Source organism: Aphelocoma coerulescens, chromosome 5, assembly GCF_041296385.1.
Source record: "Aphelocoma coerulescens isolate FSJ_1873_10779 chromosome 5, UR_Acoe_1.0, whole genome shotgun sequence".
NCBI lineage: Eukaryota > Metazoa > Chordata > Aves > Passeriformes > Corvidae > Aphelocoma > Aphelocoma coerulescens.
The window spans coordinates 42,898,272-42,915,653 of NC_091019.1; the positions used below are offsets into that span (position 1 = coordinate 42,898,272).

Here is a 17,382-nt window from a genome sequence, read left to right on the forward strand (position 1 = left end):
TTGGAGATCTGATGAAGCTTTCTTGCAACTAAAGGAGTAGAGTCCTGAAACAGTCTTCCAATAAGAGTTATGGGGGAAAAATCTTAATGACTTGCACGGGAGGGTTTGAGAAGTTTGTGAAGGAGATTATATAACAACTCCCATAGTGCCTTAAATTTATATTCTGCAAATATGTTGCTGAAGCCACTGAAAAAGCTGTCCAATTGTTATCACATAAGACAGATCTGAGGGCAGTGAAAATGATCTTCTAGCATGAGGATGGCAAAACTTGTGGGCTATAAAGAGTAGGTATCTGAATTCTGGGTAAAACCTAAAATATTGAAGGTGTTATTCCACATAATTTTCACATGGAACAACTCCAGGGCCCTAACTGCAGCTCACTATTTGTGAGTCCTGTAATCTGTGAAGTGGCTTTTACACAGCATGTCTGGTATTATGGGAATGAAGAACAAAAACCTGTCACAGTTCCACCAAGACTGCATCGGTGCAGGTTCATATCTCCTTGTACAAGAGCTGTCACATCCCAGTCTAGCAAAAGTAAATAGCCAGAACTTTTAACTTTCCTGTCTGCTTTCCAGTGTTGACTTGTAACATTTGATTAGCTCAGAGCAGGCTGGTTCAAATAAAGGTGGGATCCTTTGAAAGTCTGTGCATTTTGTGACCACACAGGAGGCTACAATCCCTCCACATAGCATCTGCCCATGTATGAGAAAATCAAACTGTTTCACCACGAGAGGAAGGCAATGAGCAATGAGGGAATCATAAGAAGCATAAGGGAATAGAGTTTTTAAGACAAGAAAGAAAGACTGGGGGACCTGTGCTGAGTCTCAGCCAAAGAAGACAAGCTCTGTCCCTCAGGGTTCAGTTAATACAGACCTATCAGAACAAACCACCTTTCCCATAAACCACGTGTACAGGAACATAAGTAATAAGCACCACATTTTCATTTGAACTTGTTTAGAACCTTGTCCTATGGCAAAGTCAATAAAATTTTTCAATCAAGACCTGGTTCAAATGAAAAGTCACTGGAATCATACCACAACCATCAGAGAATTGGGTGTTAATGTGTTAATAATGCCACTGTTTTAAAGCAAGAGGGAATATGTACACATAATGCAAAACTGGGTCGTTAAATTCTGAAAACTGATGGGCTGATACTCTGGTCACTGGACAGATACTTTTTCATATCCTCAATTGGGATTATTATATCATTTTGCAGAAAAAGTCCTAGAATTGGGGCTCAGATTTTAACTGCCCTCCAAAGAGTGTACAGAGTGAACATTAACCTTGCAAGCATCCTGCAAATATGTTTAAAATTTTTCCATTGGCCTTGAAAATAACCAGAAAAGATAGAAGTGTTACTTTAACTCCAGATCTATCTTTTTGTACAACTGGAGGTATTATAGAGGTAAAAATCTTACAAAGTGGGCGGGTAAGCTGCTTCACTGAACTAAATTAATTTCTTATTGTGATAAAATTTGCTTTATTCTCTCTCCAGCATCTTTCTAGTCATTGTTACCCTCTTAACCTTTAATGGAATTTCTGGTATTCCTTAATGTTTTCCATAGTGTTACAGATCTGTAAAATAGTTGTAATAAAGGCAGAAATATATTACCCAGTAATTTTTTGATCTTTAAAATGTTACCTTAAAAATCAATAGCTTCCTAGAGTAATAAATAAAATAACTACTTAATAGTAACTATGCTTTATATAATTTTTAAAGAAATCAATAGCAATGAAATTTAATATAAATGCTGCTGGGTGTAGTAGAGTGGCTATATACATACAATTTTGAAAAAAAAGGATTTCATACTGTATCATATGATTTTATATAATGTCTGTCCACCCAAAATTTTTTTAAAAACACAGCATAATTTGTCTTTTCCTCTACAGTTGTATTAAGTTAATAGCTTTGCACAAAAAAATTTTCTCAGAATAAACATATTTAAAACATGCTTTTGTATATATAATAACCAATATTGTCCATCTGGCAAAGATATACTTTAATTGAAGTTACACAGAAAATAGCCAAAGTACTTACCAGATGTCTCAATAACTCTAAGGTAAAAATATATGCTTGAAACAAGATGTCTGGGAACACATGAGCAATATAAATTTGCCCCAAAAGTTCATCTGTTAACCATTGTATTGGCATTATCATTTCTTTCCTCCAAGTTCAATCTAACAGAAAGTTATAAACTTGGACTTTTCATCTTCCAGAAATACCAGCTTTCTTTTTAGAAGGGAAATAAAAAGAGAGAAAAAAAGAAATAGCAAGACAGACGTGAGAACATAGTTGACTAAAAATGAAGCTGTATCTTCAACACTTAACTGAAAAACCAGGGCTAAATAGCTTCATTTTAATAGCTTTATTTTTACTTGCAAAAATACGCACCAGATAAATGCAATGTTCCAGTAGCACAAGTACTTCTTCTTAGTACAAAATCTCCCTTGTCCATTCTCTACACACTTTTATGACACTCTAACTAGAAGCTTTCAAAAAAGTTCATTTTAAACATAAAACAAGGCTGCTGGAACCTAGAAAATGCCTCTTTGTCTTTTGTGCTTACTCACATCTCAGAATCATTGGCCTGGATGTAGCCTTCCTCTAAATCTCACTAGTCATTTAGGCAGTGGAGAAGGGACAGCTTGAGGCTTGTTAAGATGAGGAAAACTGTTAGAAGGATAAAGGGTGGAGAGTGGGCCAAAGGAAGCAGTGACTTTTCCCCTGGGGTCACAGCCAAACAAGGTTAGTGGAAATTTGAGACAGCCTGGATTCTCTTCAGGTCAAAGCATAGGTATGAACTCCACTTTGGATGTTAAAAATTGTACTGGCATATGGCATCCCACATTGAATTGCTTTATTATACAGGTTCTTACAAGGACATTATTGTCCAGCCCTGTTCTGTCACTGAATTCTTCTAATGTAGAATACAGCTGATGTCTCAAAGTAACTTAAAGTCATCCTGATGTCCTTGGAACAGCACTAAATTTAAAGGAATAATGTAAATAATAAAATAATTCCACTATTTAATAAAATCCCTCCCATGTTTCACATATAAACTTGATTCTCATGTTTGCAGAAAAATCAGCTCTCATAAATGTTCAAGAACTAGGTAGAAAGCAACCTACTAAGAGAGGACAAGTAAGGTATTAAAGGAGCTGTGAGCTTATGATGTACAAGAGGTTGAGAGAACTGAGTCTGTTTAGCCTGGAGACAAGAAGGCTAAAGTGATCTAAGTTCTGTCTTCCACCATCCAAAGTTTATACAGAAGAGAGTCAGACTTTGTCAGAGGCCGACAACAGAAGCATGAGAGGCAAAAGGCAAAGGTTGCAACAGGAGGATTTGGATTGGATATAAGGCAAAATTCCTCATAGTAAAGCAATTAAGGACTGGAGCAGGAGCACAGAGAGGCTGCAGTCTCCATCCTTTAAGATTTCAGAACTCAACTAGATGAGGCATCTGAACAACCTGATCTAATAATGAAGTCAACTCTGCTTTGGTCCAGAGATCCCTCCCAACTTAAAATCTTTCTATTATTCTATAACTATATTGACTATCATGGGGTTTAAGCAAATTTAATCAAGTTGAGTAAAGGAAAGTGATTTGAAGTTTATGAATGACTCAAATTGGTAGGCAAAATCAAACCTGGGTTGACATTTTAACTAAATACATGCTGGAACCTAAAAAGTACAGTCAGATTTACTTTATCCTGTTTCAAACGAAATTAAATGGAGAGACAGAGGAAACATCACAGTATGAAGAAAAGAAGTTATTAGGAATCTTCTAAATACCATCCATCTATTCTTCACTGCCACTTTGTTAATAAATAGGACTTTAGTTTTCCTGTTTTTCTTAAATAATTTTGAGATAAGTGACATATGTCACTTGCATCCAAAACGCCAGTGCATACAAGAAGATGATATTACCAGAACTCCTTTAGATTCTGTTACAAGGTCACATCCTGTCACTTTATACAAATATTATTCCTCTGTAAAGGAATTGGAATGTGAATGATTAATTGCAGACTAAGGACCAGAATCATATGCAGCCTTTTTAGAAAGAAACAACAAAAACAAAGAAAGGAAAATCAAGACATTCTGTATAATAATTGCTCTTAGACGCATTTGGTGCAACTATGGAAACTTCAAAGTTCTGAAGTAAAAAACAAAGAAACATTTTCTGTTAACACAATGGCTGCTTTGATAGATTTAGAACTTTAGGATGATGTGCTTAATAATTAAGTTTTAATTAAAAAGGTTGAATGGCTCAACTGAAAAAATGGATGTACTGAAGTATTTTGCTTAGGAATGTTACTAAAATCCTGTTCTACAAATCAAAATAAAGGATAATAAAAGAAAATCAGATCAGCATTTGACAGCAAATACACTTTGATAGGCTAGCATCAACAACTGTAAGGGAGCTGGAGTAAAATGATTTGCACAATGAGAAGTTGTATCAATTACAATCTTCAGTCTCTTAAAAAGTTAGAATATGGAGTAGAGTGGCCTTTGGAGCACAGGAAAACTCTGGGCAGCACTTCAAACCTACTGAGTAAGTACTTATTAGTGGCTTCTTTAATGGCTTCTTGTGTTAATTTATTAAGTTGTTAGTTGTTTTGCAAGTTGCTAGGCATTTTCAGTAAAACAAAACATCCAAACCAGAGGCAATTATGAGGCTAAAATATAATTTAAACTATTTTATTAATTTTGAAAATATAAAATAATTGCAATTTTTTTTTCAGTTACATTTGATACACAGGTCAAAATTAGCTTAACATTTACAAGCCTTATCCTACACTTCTTAATCAAGGACAGTTTTTATTGTCCTATCAACAGGAAATGTTCCTCCTAGTAAAAATCAGAGGATTAATATGCCAAATAAGTTTAAGATTCTAATCTCAGTCAGTGGGGGAGAAATAAAATGTTTTACAGCTGCCACTGTCCCTACTTATATTTTTAAGGGAGGAAGCATGGGGTTTTTACCTTCACTGCCCGTTTGGGTGTCTCAGCCAAGACGGGAGGAAGTATTCCTTTGTAGAAGCCAAGTAACCTATCAAAGAAAAATAGGAAATTATCTTTGTATGGATAAACAACATATTGATACCATACTGCCAATTCTATTTTCGCTTTTGAGTAAAGCAACTAACCTTTCAGCATTTCCACGCATACAGACAAATAATGATACTCTCTGCTTACTTGCTAAACAGCTAATGTGCTACCAATTATATCATGTGCTGGTGAGATGATATAAAGAAATCAGGAATGAATATGTAAAAATTCAATCCATTTTTTTCTGAATATACAAGAAATTGTATTTAAAAGGAGAGGAAAATTTTTGACAATGAAAAAGAAGTATTATTTCATTGTTTTAATTTGCTTAGCACAGCAATGTTTATATTAAAAAATGAAGTAACAAAATACAGATTTGGAAAAAACTGTGCTTCAGCAAGTTGCATACAAAACCACTGCTTGCTCATCTTCAAATACTAGGTCAGACATATTTTAAAGTTTAGTTTTAAACACGACTCAAAATATATGAGGGCTTTTTTTTTAGCACCTTAGTTTTAACACAACTTACCTTTTCAAAGAGCCATAGTAGAACGCATGTATTTCATCTTGGAAGAAAACATTTGGGCAGTATGTTGTCACTGTATGTGTGTGTGTGTGTATATACAGCCTGCTACATGCATTGCATTTGCAGGCAGCCTGAGCTCTGCTTACAAGGTCAATGTAGATACATAATGCTTGGCCTTGGGAATGCTTTAAATGACAAGCTGTTTTCAAAATCCCCATGTAGGGTAGAAATAGACATAGTTCTTTTCTGCTAGGTCTGCACACTGACCTGGATAGTGCATGGTGAGAGTTCAGAAAGGGATCTAATGGAATCACCAAGAATCATAGAATCATCAAGGTTGGAAGAGACCTTCCATTTCAGCCATCAACCCAGCACTACCATTGTTACCCCTAAACCACTAAACCACATCATCCAGTGCTGGACTCAGAGGCCTCTTGAACTCCTCCAGGGGTGGTGACTCCACCACCTTCCTGGGCAAACTATTCCAATGTCCGACCACCCCAGCAGTGAAAAAAAGTTTTTCAATACCTAATTTGAATCTCCCCTGTCCTAGCTTAGGGTCATAAGTTACCTCGTTAGCCAACAAGAATATATCCTACAATTTACCCATCTTCAGAATGTATACACATTTATTCAGGACTGTAAAAGGATTCTGTCTACATACAAAAAAAATTACTTCTTAAAGCAAAGCATTTGTGTTTTTTTAAAATGTTGAAAGGTGATGATGTTGGAATGTGATGATTCACCTTTCTAAAGCAGCCTATTATTTGGAATATTTTTGCAGAGTGTGTAAGAGACATATGACATCAATATTCTCCTATAGTTAATCTCTGCATAAGAAAACAGCTAAATTCATATTCCCCATGTGAATGTAAAATACTACAAAAGCTATACCATTTTCCCCATCCTTCTTTGAATGATTCTCTGGAGTTCTCTTCTTAGGCCTCTCCAATATAAAAAAAATAATTTAGGCCTTGTAAAATGCTCCAGGTTGGGCATATTGCTAATCCTTACCTGAAGTAAGCAATGTATGAACTCCAGTCTGTGACAAAAGGACACTTTGAGCATTTAATACAATGATGGTTTCATGACAAAATACTGAAAGGTAGGAGATTTAAGGAATTCAGTTGAGTCATCAGATGTTTGAATTTCCCCAAAGTCTTACTTTGCAAACATAAATAAATATACAAATATATGTTTATGTATCTATTAATATAGATATGGATATATCTATGGATACCTATAGATATGGATTTATCAATACAAATATACTGGATCCATAGAATCATAGAATCATAGAATGGTTTAGTTGGAAGGGACCATAAAAATCATTTAGCTCCAACTTTCCTGCCATAAGTAGGGAACCTTCCACTAGACCAGGTTACTCAGCCCCATCCAGCTGGTCTTGGTCTTTATTCTTAGTCCTGGGCCCATCTTAGTCTTTAATGGTTCATACATATTCTGAGGGTATTGCTGGTTCAGCAAGCTATTGAAATGTCAAAAAACCTCAAGCATGTGATTCATACATTTTAATGTGAGTTCAAATGGAAACTGAGGTCCAAGTAGGATCAGCTACAAGAACACAGATCCCTATAAACACTTTTTTCCTTTTGGCTCAGTCTAAACCCCTGTAAGCATATCCACAACAGGCATCCTGCTTGCAATTTCTAGTACTCCACATGACTGGAATTGGAAAATTAATGTCCTCCACTGCTTAACTCACTGGTGCAGCTCTCACTACAAAAAGCGAGACAGTTGTAGTCCAGATTTTCTCAATAGTAAGAGATGCATAAGCAGAGAAGTATGCAGTGTAAAGCAACAATTCATTTCTACAAACACACAGCAGCATTACCTAGCCTTACACAGCACGACAGGTTCGTTTTCCAGGTTGCCTTTTTGTATACTCAAAAGGGTAGGTACACTGTTAGTTACTGGCCCCCAGTTAGACTTTGTACCACTAATCACCACCCTCTGGGTCTAGCTATGCAGCCAGTTTTCAACCCACCTCAGTAGGTACTTACAGATGCTTTTGACATCTTGTACCAAGCTCAACTCCAAGTAGGCTTTGACTTTCCTAACCAAGTAGCCTCTTGGGATTTTTGCCTGACTCTCTGCATGCTGGCATGGACTTGAGTGGAGGCGATCCTTGAATATTATGCAGGTTTCCTGGACCCCTCTTCCCTCCAGAGCCTTTTATCATGGGACTTTTTCAAGCAGACTCCTGAATAAGCCACAGTCTGCTCTCCTGAAGTCTAGGGCTGTGAACTTGCTTTTTGCTCTACTCCCTCTTCTCAGGATCTGAACTCCACCATCTCATGGTCACAACAACCAAGGCTCACTTTGACCTTAATCCCAGTGAGGCCTTCTTCACTTGTGTGTTAGAGCTCCAGTGGAACACTTTTCATTGACTCTTCCACTTGCATCAAGAAGCCATCATTAATGCAGCTGGATTGTTTATGCCCTGCAGTGCTGTCCCTCCAGCAGATATCAAGGTAGTTGAAGTCCCCATTGAGGATCAGGGTCTGCAAATATCAGTCGGCTTCTGGCAGTCTCTACAGGCCTCTCTACAATCTGCTTGTTCTTCCAAGTCAGGCAGCCCATAGTAGATGCCTACTACCAAGTACCACTATTGGTCTGATCTTTAATCCTTACCCATAAACTCTCATCATTCAGCCTCAGGCAGAGCTCCATGCATTCCACTTTCTCTCTCCATGTCTTCCTGGCCAGCCCTTCCTCAAGAGTCTGTACCCCTCCACAGCAGCACTCAGTCCATTCACCCCATCCCTGGGATCATGACGAGATCCTACCCCTGGCAACTGCACACAGATCTCCAATTCCTCATGTTTATGTTGTGTGCCCTGGTGTGGGGGCTCTTTGAAGAGACTTCCTAGCTCACATGCAAATGCTTGAGGTGACCCCACTTGAGCCCTGTTTTATTCACCTTGTGTTCCTTGTGGTTCACATCACCCCCAGTGCTTTGCTTGGCAGCATCTCCACTGCTCCCTCAGAGCTGTGGTAACTCTCCCCCTCCTCGGGGCTCTTGGCTTAAAGCCTTCTTTATCAAGTCAGCCACCCTGCAGCAAAGATATGTGTGCAAAGATACCACCCCGCATATGATGTCAGGCTGATCTGCTTATTGCAACTGTAAGGCTGACACTGAAGATTTTCTGCTGGAGGAACCTCTACTGTGAACCAGGAGAATCTGCAGAGCCCAGCAACTATATTCACAGCTCTGTGAATCCCTAAAATGTGAAGTGATCTGTAATTGGGTTTCAGTGCTTCATTCCTCCTTCCTCTGTGGAAGCACATCTCTTCATGAAAAACAGGCAGGAAGGAGTTAAGGTCTATTCCTATGGAACATATTAAGTTTAGAAATCTAAAAACACATGAAACTTTGAGGATGTATATCCATATATGCAATATGTAATTCAGTAAACATGGTAAGAACTAGCTCAGTATTTAATTATGAGCTGTGGTTAGGGGTATTTTTCCCTTCCTGATTTGAAATAGAAACAGAAGAAAGGTTAGTAAGCACAGCCAGTGAGATGAAAGGAATAAAGGGAAGGAGGAAGTAGAAGACAATCCTATCCCATCACTGCCTATTGTCAACTGACTAATTTTTCAAATGAAGTGTTTTAGAACCTCCTGTGCCTGAGGTGGAGGACAAGAAACTGCCCCCAACTTTTACAAATAATGTTTTACAAACTACCCATTAAAGATAGTTATTTCAATCTTTGCAGAATGAACTATTTACTTAATTAAAAAAACTAGCACGATAGTAACAAAAAGTTGAATGGCTTTGCATACACACATACACACCCATACATTACATACATACATACACACATACATACACATGCATACTTTACATACACACACAATGATCTTATACTTCTGCTTTGCTTCGCCAATTGAGTTAGCCTATTTGCCCACAGAGTATGAAATTTTTCAAAGTCAGCTAATGAACAGTATTGACATTTCACATTTGAGAGATATTATCACTTGGACTCAAGTCTTCCTTCAAAAAACTGGTGTTCAGAAAAATTGTGAAACAGCAACAGCAATCACTGCAGGGTCTGATAGAAGAGAGAGGACATGACATCATATCCCTAGCTACAGACACTGGAAAGAACAAATAAATTTCTAACAGAAACACAGCTACATCTTATTTTGTTTCAGCATTAAGGGTCTAAATGAACATCACCATTCAATTGTATTCTGGGCAAGAGCCCAAACTCATCTTTGCAGCAGTTGATTTTGAAACATTACAGTCAATCACATCTTCTCAATTTGTTCTTTCAGGCTTTCCCTATCCTTCTGGTTTCCATTTCTTATTTGGAAGCCTTGAGTCATTCACCCTGGCAAGACAACCAACCTAAATCAGTTATTTTCTCTGAATTATACTGAAATTGCGATCTTGCTTAGCTTGTTGTTTTCTTCCTCTGTCTTTCACATAATTTTCCCTTTAAGGATCTAATAAAGCTGATTGAAGGCATAAGCACAATATTCCCTTTCTTTTGTTGCTGTCAAACCCAAGGCACTTACCCACATTGTTTTATAATTGAAACAAAAAACCTCTTAGGTCCAATTCTGCTTTCATTACCTCTGCATTATCCCAAGTATAAATAAAAGACCTGGCTTTCATGACGACATCAGTTACATGAAACAAATGCACAACTTTCAGATTTCACAAAATGTTCTATTTAAACAAAGGGAAGGAATTTTGAAGACATGATTGGTAAAAAAGGAGAGTGTTATTCAGAAAGAGGAATAAAATATGTCTAAATATAATTAAATTTGCTTAGAATTTAATTTATATCAGGAAAAAGGTACCTTTCAATTTCATTGTATGTAGCATGTTGTGAATTTATTACTAACAGAAAACAAACAATTGAACACAGGGCAATATTACTTTAACATAACTATAGTGTGAAGTGATCTTTGTGCTGACCTAGCTGGATATTTAAAAGATTTTAAATTCCCAGAAGTTTCAGAAAAAGAAGCAAGTGCTTAGTGAAGGACAGGCACAAATTAGTACCTACCACTGAGAAGAAGGGACTTAATTTAGTCATTTGTTTTGAGAGATGCAAGCCACTAACCAGTCCGCACATATAGTCCACCCTCAATCCCAGCATTTACAACCATTTGCCCAGTTTAAGAGGAGTGCTGTAGGGAAGGCTGAGTGTCATTCTGGGACAACTGGCACAGAGTTCGGCATACTTGAAAAGATATTAAAGGTTGGACACATTCACAGTAAATCAGTCTTGGACACTCTGTTGCTCTCCAAAAAGCTTTTTTTTTTTCTTCTTGTGAAGTATGTTATGTATATTATCCTACTGCAAATGTTAAATACACATCTCTACAGGAACCCCATATAAAACTATCAATAACACAGCTAAGCTGACTTCTGAATTTCTATTATGCAACTATATTTCTTTATTTTTTCTGTATCTGCTATACAGACATCTGCCATTTTAGACACTGGCACTAAATACTAGGTCCTTTTTTCATAGCATATTTCACTTTTTTTTTTTTTTAACCCAGCTTTCATTGCAACACCTGGGAATTAAGGAAAAACGTTAAGTATTTTTTGCAGCAAGTAAAACAGAATTATATGTTACCCTGTGCCTGTGGTAACACTGTTACACTATATGCTAAAAGAAGACCAAGCCTCAAGCTATAAGAATACTAGAAGCCAACCAATTAATGAAAGAAATCTCTCAAATAAGTTAGGACAACATGCTGTATGAAAAGGAGCTGCTTAAAAAGGAAGAGGCTGTTGGTGACAGCTATTAAGATGCTTCAGGAAAGTACTAACAGTGGAGAAGTTGGCTCAGAAACAATCAGACTGGCCAAGAAATGGATTAATAATCAGCCTCAATCCACCTCACTTATTCAAAATGACAGTCATCACTGTATTTACTGCATGTGGGTCAGATTATGAAGTTATTATGATCCATCATTCATGTCACTGTTATTCTTACTGAGAAATGAGTCTTCCATGAGTTTTAATCACCTCTCAATCTCTTAGTCAAAACCCTTGCTAATTTTTTGGCTTTCTAAGCTGCATTCTGAATTTATATGAGTTACAGGACACATCTAAATACATATCCCTCAAGAAATGGAAAGGTGAAACCCTTTCCTTCCTTACTGGTATCTGTGGCAGCAAAAAAGTGAGCGTTAAAAAAGGAATCTTTGTTAAAATTTCTTTCTACTCAAATGATGGTCTTTAATACTTTTTTACTTTTATATATTATTTACATATTTCTCACATGCTTTCTGTGTTTTGCTATATCCAAGCAACTAAGACAAAATAATCTAGGAAGGTGAAGGTGTAGCCTCATGTTGTAACACACAACATAGCCTCAACAGTTTCCCATGTGTGGAAAAAGATATCTTGTTCTGGGTTTTTTTCCCCAAGGATGATTAAAAATTAGTTATTTAAGTGGCACATTGTTACTTTGTACTGCTTGTCTAATAGATTAATTTGAACTAAATTAAATCACATTTTTTAAAGTGTAGATATGCTCACACCTCTGCCACTTACTCTGCAAGTGCTGGGGGCCTGTGAAGCTGGGCTGGCACTGCTTCCAGGGAGTAATGGGGCTGCCTGGGAGGGTGGTGGGAGCTGGCAGGCAGCGAGGCAGGACCTTGCCAGCTGCAGCACCTCTGCTGCTCCCCACTGCCAGCCCGGCAAAGCACTTGCTCTGCAGCGCTCCCGCCACTGCTGCCTCTGCCTTCCGAGCACTTTCCTTCTGGCTGGCTCCAACACCAATGAACAAAATACCAGTTTGGCCCACGCTTCTGAGAAGCCTTAAGCTGGTCTGTTTGATGTATTTCCTGTTGAAATCAGTGCAAATGGCAGTGTTATTATCACTGGCAGCTGGTTTAGGCTCTTACAAAATTACCTGCATGTAATCACTAGCTGGGCTGTAGAAAGGGTCTACATGTCTCATTTCTTACAGCTGACAGCATTTCTTCCCCCAAAGACTTTCCCTCTAGCTGCCCCTTTGTTTGCAAGAGGAACAAGCTACAGACATGCCAAAACAGCTTTGCCTAGAGCTTCTGAAACAGAAAAATTCTTCATTGCATTTTGGATTGTCAGGATTGGCAGAATGTTTCATTTGTTCAGAAGGAGTTTTAGTTGTTCAAACACTAGAAGAGAATTTATGGTTTTTTTTCCCCTTTTGCCAACAGTACTGCCGTAACTGGTACGACAGGAAGCCACCACTGTTTTAAAGTAGCTCCACACCTATGTCTATTGAAGCCAAAGAATGCAAGAAAATGATTTTTAGTTTTGATACCAGAGGAAAAAAGCAGATATTTTGGGAGATGTGCTTAGAAATCTGAATATGACACTAAAAAATGAAAATCATGGATAATTAGATATGTTTTCCGGAAAAGACTGACAGCATTTCTCTGTGTTAAAATGCTGCTGTGATTCACTAAATGAAAAATCATGAGATGAGCAAAATTTCTGTGCTTGCCCTGGGAATGTGTTCTACTTAAATTGGTTGTGACTTCATAAAAATACAACATTAAGTTGTTTTAATTCCATCAGAAAAAATGTGGCTCAGGAAGGAAATTTTTGATTGCAAGTTAATGTTAACCTTCATTGGAATAAGTTATACTCTTCAATATCCACATGTGTAATCCCTGAGGAGTTATATGACGCCATGTATTCTTTCCCATCTGCTAGTTAAATATGAGATTCAAGAGGCTTTCAGTGTCATTATACAGATTAGTGACTCTCCCAAGAGGAATCTAGGTTCATGATACAGTGAATAACTTACAACGAGATTCTGAAGACCAACATTCAGAGATCATTTTGTGTTTGCATGAGTTTTGCACCTGCAATTATTTGTGCTTGTAATTTAGGTTACTTCGATGTTTTTAACTTACAGATGCAATCAGTGATGTAGATACTTAAACCAAACTGAACTGCAGGCAACCATAACTGCAGGTGCAAAATTTTGTCTGCAATTATTTGAATTCATAAACAGATCCATCTTCTGAAGTCTAAAGTAAAAGTAGGCCAGTAGTGGTTTTATATAGTATATTTAACAAACTAAAAATCATGCATCATTCTCCCAAATTTCAAAAAAGCTCATGAATACTCTTTTTAGCATTAAAAAGAATAGGGCAACATTAAATATACACAAAGATGAACAAAACAATTTGAATTCATCTTTTAGCATCTTGACCTTCGGGGTATTTTTCTTACTCCCTTTACAGTACCTGTAGCAGGAAAATAAGGAAAGATGCCTGATTTTGTAACAGCAATACCGTTGATAGTTGCACCAGTAGAGAGCAAAAGTGCTACATGCACTGAGGTCAAAGTGTGCAGAATTTGTAGCACTACATAGGCAGTGAACAGCACCATGACCTTGTACACATACTGGCACTTGAGTTTCTACCTGGAGGGCAGTTGTGGCATCTAGACATACCATGGGAGTGAAAGGTATTGCTACACAGATGGCTGAGGAAACTTGTATGAATGGCAGCTACCTGCCTAAAGACAGACAAATATCTGTGTTTGTCATAGAGTATGGATGGTGTCATATGAAAGTTATCAGAAAAGTTTTAAGTATTTGGGAGCAAGAAAATAATTCCTTGAAAAGCACAAATTTCCTACAGTTAGGCAGTGTCACAGATCTTTTCCTACACCTCTGGAGGGCCATTGTGCAGTGGCAGTGTGATACAGCGAGGGAACAGGAGTGAAACCCAGCTCCAGCCCCCTGCTCCAGACTGCTCATCCCAGCCCATGTTGCACTGTTTAAGAAAACTCTGTCATATGAACATCTGCATTACACACTGACCATCACGGATGAAGAAGCAATGCCCAAAAGGATACCTCCCACTCCTCATGCACCTAAAATGTCCTAAAAATACCATAGGGCTTAATATATTTTCCTCAGTCCCATCTGAGAACAAAAAGAGTTGACAGTTAATACAAACTTTTTTTTTTTTTTAATCACAATACATTTTAAACATGAAAGTTCCCTTCTCAGTCAAGATGCAGCAATGTTTTCAAACAGATTCTACCTTCAGTACTATGATAGTCTGACCCTAGGATGACATTTTGCTTGTCCTTCTTGCACAATTTACAACACGAGGCACTATAATGTCATGTGATTACTCTGTGAGGTGACTAACCTTGACTCTAAGAGAAAATGGATCTAAGGAAGGTAAGATTAAATGACTGAGAAATTAAGAAGATTTAGCAAAGATTTATCAAAGGATTCCAAACAAACCTTGACTGTTAAACCACTAGAAACAGATTTTTCAAGGACTTCCACCAGAGATATACCTTTATGATGAAAATCCTGCTACAAGATTGTGATGCAGAGTTATGCAAACACTTTTTGAGATCAGATCAACAGGCAAGGCAGATGTGTGAAGAATAGTGTAGCAGTTGCTGTACTAAATATTATTAATTGCTAATTATTCTAATTTTTATTATAACTGCTTTTTATTATTAAGTGATCTACTCTTGTTTTATGTAGTCTTGTCTCACCTGCCAACAGAGTCCTCATCTGCACAGACATCTGTAAAGAAACCTGACAGGTTTTTTCTTAAAAAGTAATGGAGTCCGTTTCTTGGTGATGTGGCAGTTTGTACTGGATTATTTATTTTTTAAAAAAGCTAGCAATGTGTTCTTTGAGCAGCAGACCTGCCTCAGCAGGTTTAACCTGAACATCTCTTTTCAAATGTTTTCTTTTTCTCAATATACTCTTCTGATCCAGCACTCTTCACAACTTGAATTCTTCTGCAGAAAAGAAATTTTGCCACTTGGGCATTGAATAAACAAAACAAATGAACCCTCCCTCCTAAGTTACTTTTAAAAGCAAAAAAGGTATTTTACTTTGAAAAAATGAACAAATTGTTTCATATAGCAATTCAAGTAAATACAACACATGCTATTTTACAGCCTATGGCATGATTTTGTTTTTGTTTCAAAATTTTCTGCATTTTACAACTTAAAATAAAAATACCTTTATAACTATCAACACATCAAAAATCAAGTAATTTTTGATCAAATTTGCTTTTCTTCTAGATCTCTAATTTTCTCTGACTTTCCAAAAGAGAATCCTTTTCCCTTTGTGATTCACAAACATGCCATGAAGCTTGCTTGGTAACCAGCTCTGTGCTGGATCTAGAATTCAGACAGATTAGCCAGAGATTACCATTACACGCCTACAGCAGCATTGGCTGCCATGATCTCATATCTAAGTGTAACTGCAATTTGCAGCCACACTACTTCCCTCTTCACCACCATCAGAGAGCATGACAAAGTCGATCTAAGCAACACTAAACACAGCTCAAGGATTGCCTGGTATTACAGAGCTGATTTAGAGACATGTGAAAACCTTATCCATGGACAGTACAGCCAGCAAGGACATAAGAACACATTTATGTTGTCTTAACTGGGGTAACAGGCTGCTTCCTTGCAAACAGCTGTGGAAGACAAGCAAGTCTGTGCTACAAGCACTTTTGCAAGGCAAGGGTGGGCAGAGAGCTCCGAGTGCAATGATTTGGATTCTAATCTTAGCAGGTCTTGAAGGAACACATGGTAAAGTCATTTGAAGTGCCAGGCATCCACAGGTAATGCTCCAAAAAAAAGGCATCCAACTTGATCAGCATTGATACACAACCCAGTAGGTTCTTCTATGGGTTCTGTTTGCTGTCAGGTAAAAATACTGAAAAGTCCATGAATGTTAGTAAGTTTTTAATAAAATGTGTGTCTGCATTTCAAGAAGAACTACACAATTTATTATTTTGTACTGAAACTATGTAAAGCTAGCAACACAGCAAAAAACCCTGCAAAACTCAGCAGTGTTGTCAACAGCTTTGTGTTCTCCTTTTGGGTTACAAAAATTCAGACAAGGATATCACCTGAGGCCAGCTGAAGATTATCTAAAAAGCTGCACAAATAAAAAATTGGAGAACTCATAAATAGCTAGCCAGTAGTATTTCTGAAAGCGGTAGTTTATATTAACTTTTATTCTGTCATGATGCACTGGTTTGTTTATGATGGTTTTTTTCTCCAGGGAAGAACATACATTTTAGTAAACAAATTTTTACCCTTTCTCAAGTAATAGTCAGTAACAGAGCTATGGACAGTTCTTCAGGGATTCACCTCTCACTGAAGTCGAAGTAGCCCTCTTGATTTTAATAGAATTTATACCATATATTTTACAAAGAAGTTTTAAGAGAATTTGTAACTACTCCTTTGCTTTCAAAGACTATGTATTCCTTAATCTTTTTCTCCAAGAATCCAAGACCTTTTTGTACCTGTGTTTCTCCTTTTATATTTTTCTGCTTTTTTTATCTATGAAGGCTATAACTCCAGTTCCAAGTTAAAAATCTTGGTACCATTTGTTTTCCTGAGACAGAACAGAGCAGAGTAGCACTAAATAGAGACTTTAAGCAAAACCACTGAATCTAACTTATGAATACTGATATATATCTATTATCCTATACAGATCTATACCACTAACAGACACAACCAGCCTTTCATGAATTGTACATATTGATTCAGGATTCATAACAGAAATGTTTTTTGGTTTAGAGACACTTAAAAAATGGCTAAAGTATGTTCTGATAATGAATGTCTAAAACTTACACTTGGGGACATAAAAAATCATAAATAATCAATAGAGTGGAAAGAGAAATGCAATGCTTTCCATAGTCTCCAGGGTCTGCCCTACATGGACCCCTTAGAAACCACAAAGTATAAAGCAGTGCCTCATAATGTAATGAATACTTGTACTTAGTAGGAAAAGTACATTTACCACGTATAC

At 37.2% G+C, this 17,382-nt stretch overlaps 1 protein-coding gene across 5 annotated transcripts in view; it reads right to left on the bottom strand.

The window, feature by feature from the left end:
• The window catches only part of SLC25A21 (solute carrier family 25 member 21), a 237,893-nt gene that overhangs the window by 19,250 nt on the left and 201,261 nt on the right, over positions 1 to 17,382 (bottom strand). For all 5 annotated transcript variants that reach the window (XM_069017832.1, XM_069017833.1, XM_069017831.1 and 2 more), the window contains one exon: positions 4,987 to 5,053. In XM_069017832.1, coding sequence (XP_068873933.1) covers positions 4,987 to 5,053 — 67 coding nt within the window. The remainder of the gene's footprint in view (positions 1 to 4,986; positions 5,054 to 17,382) is intronic.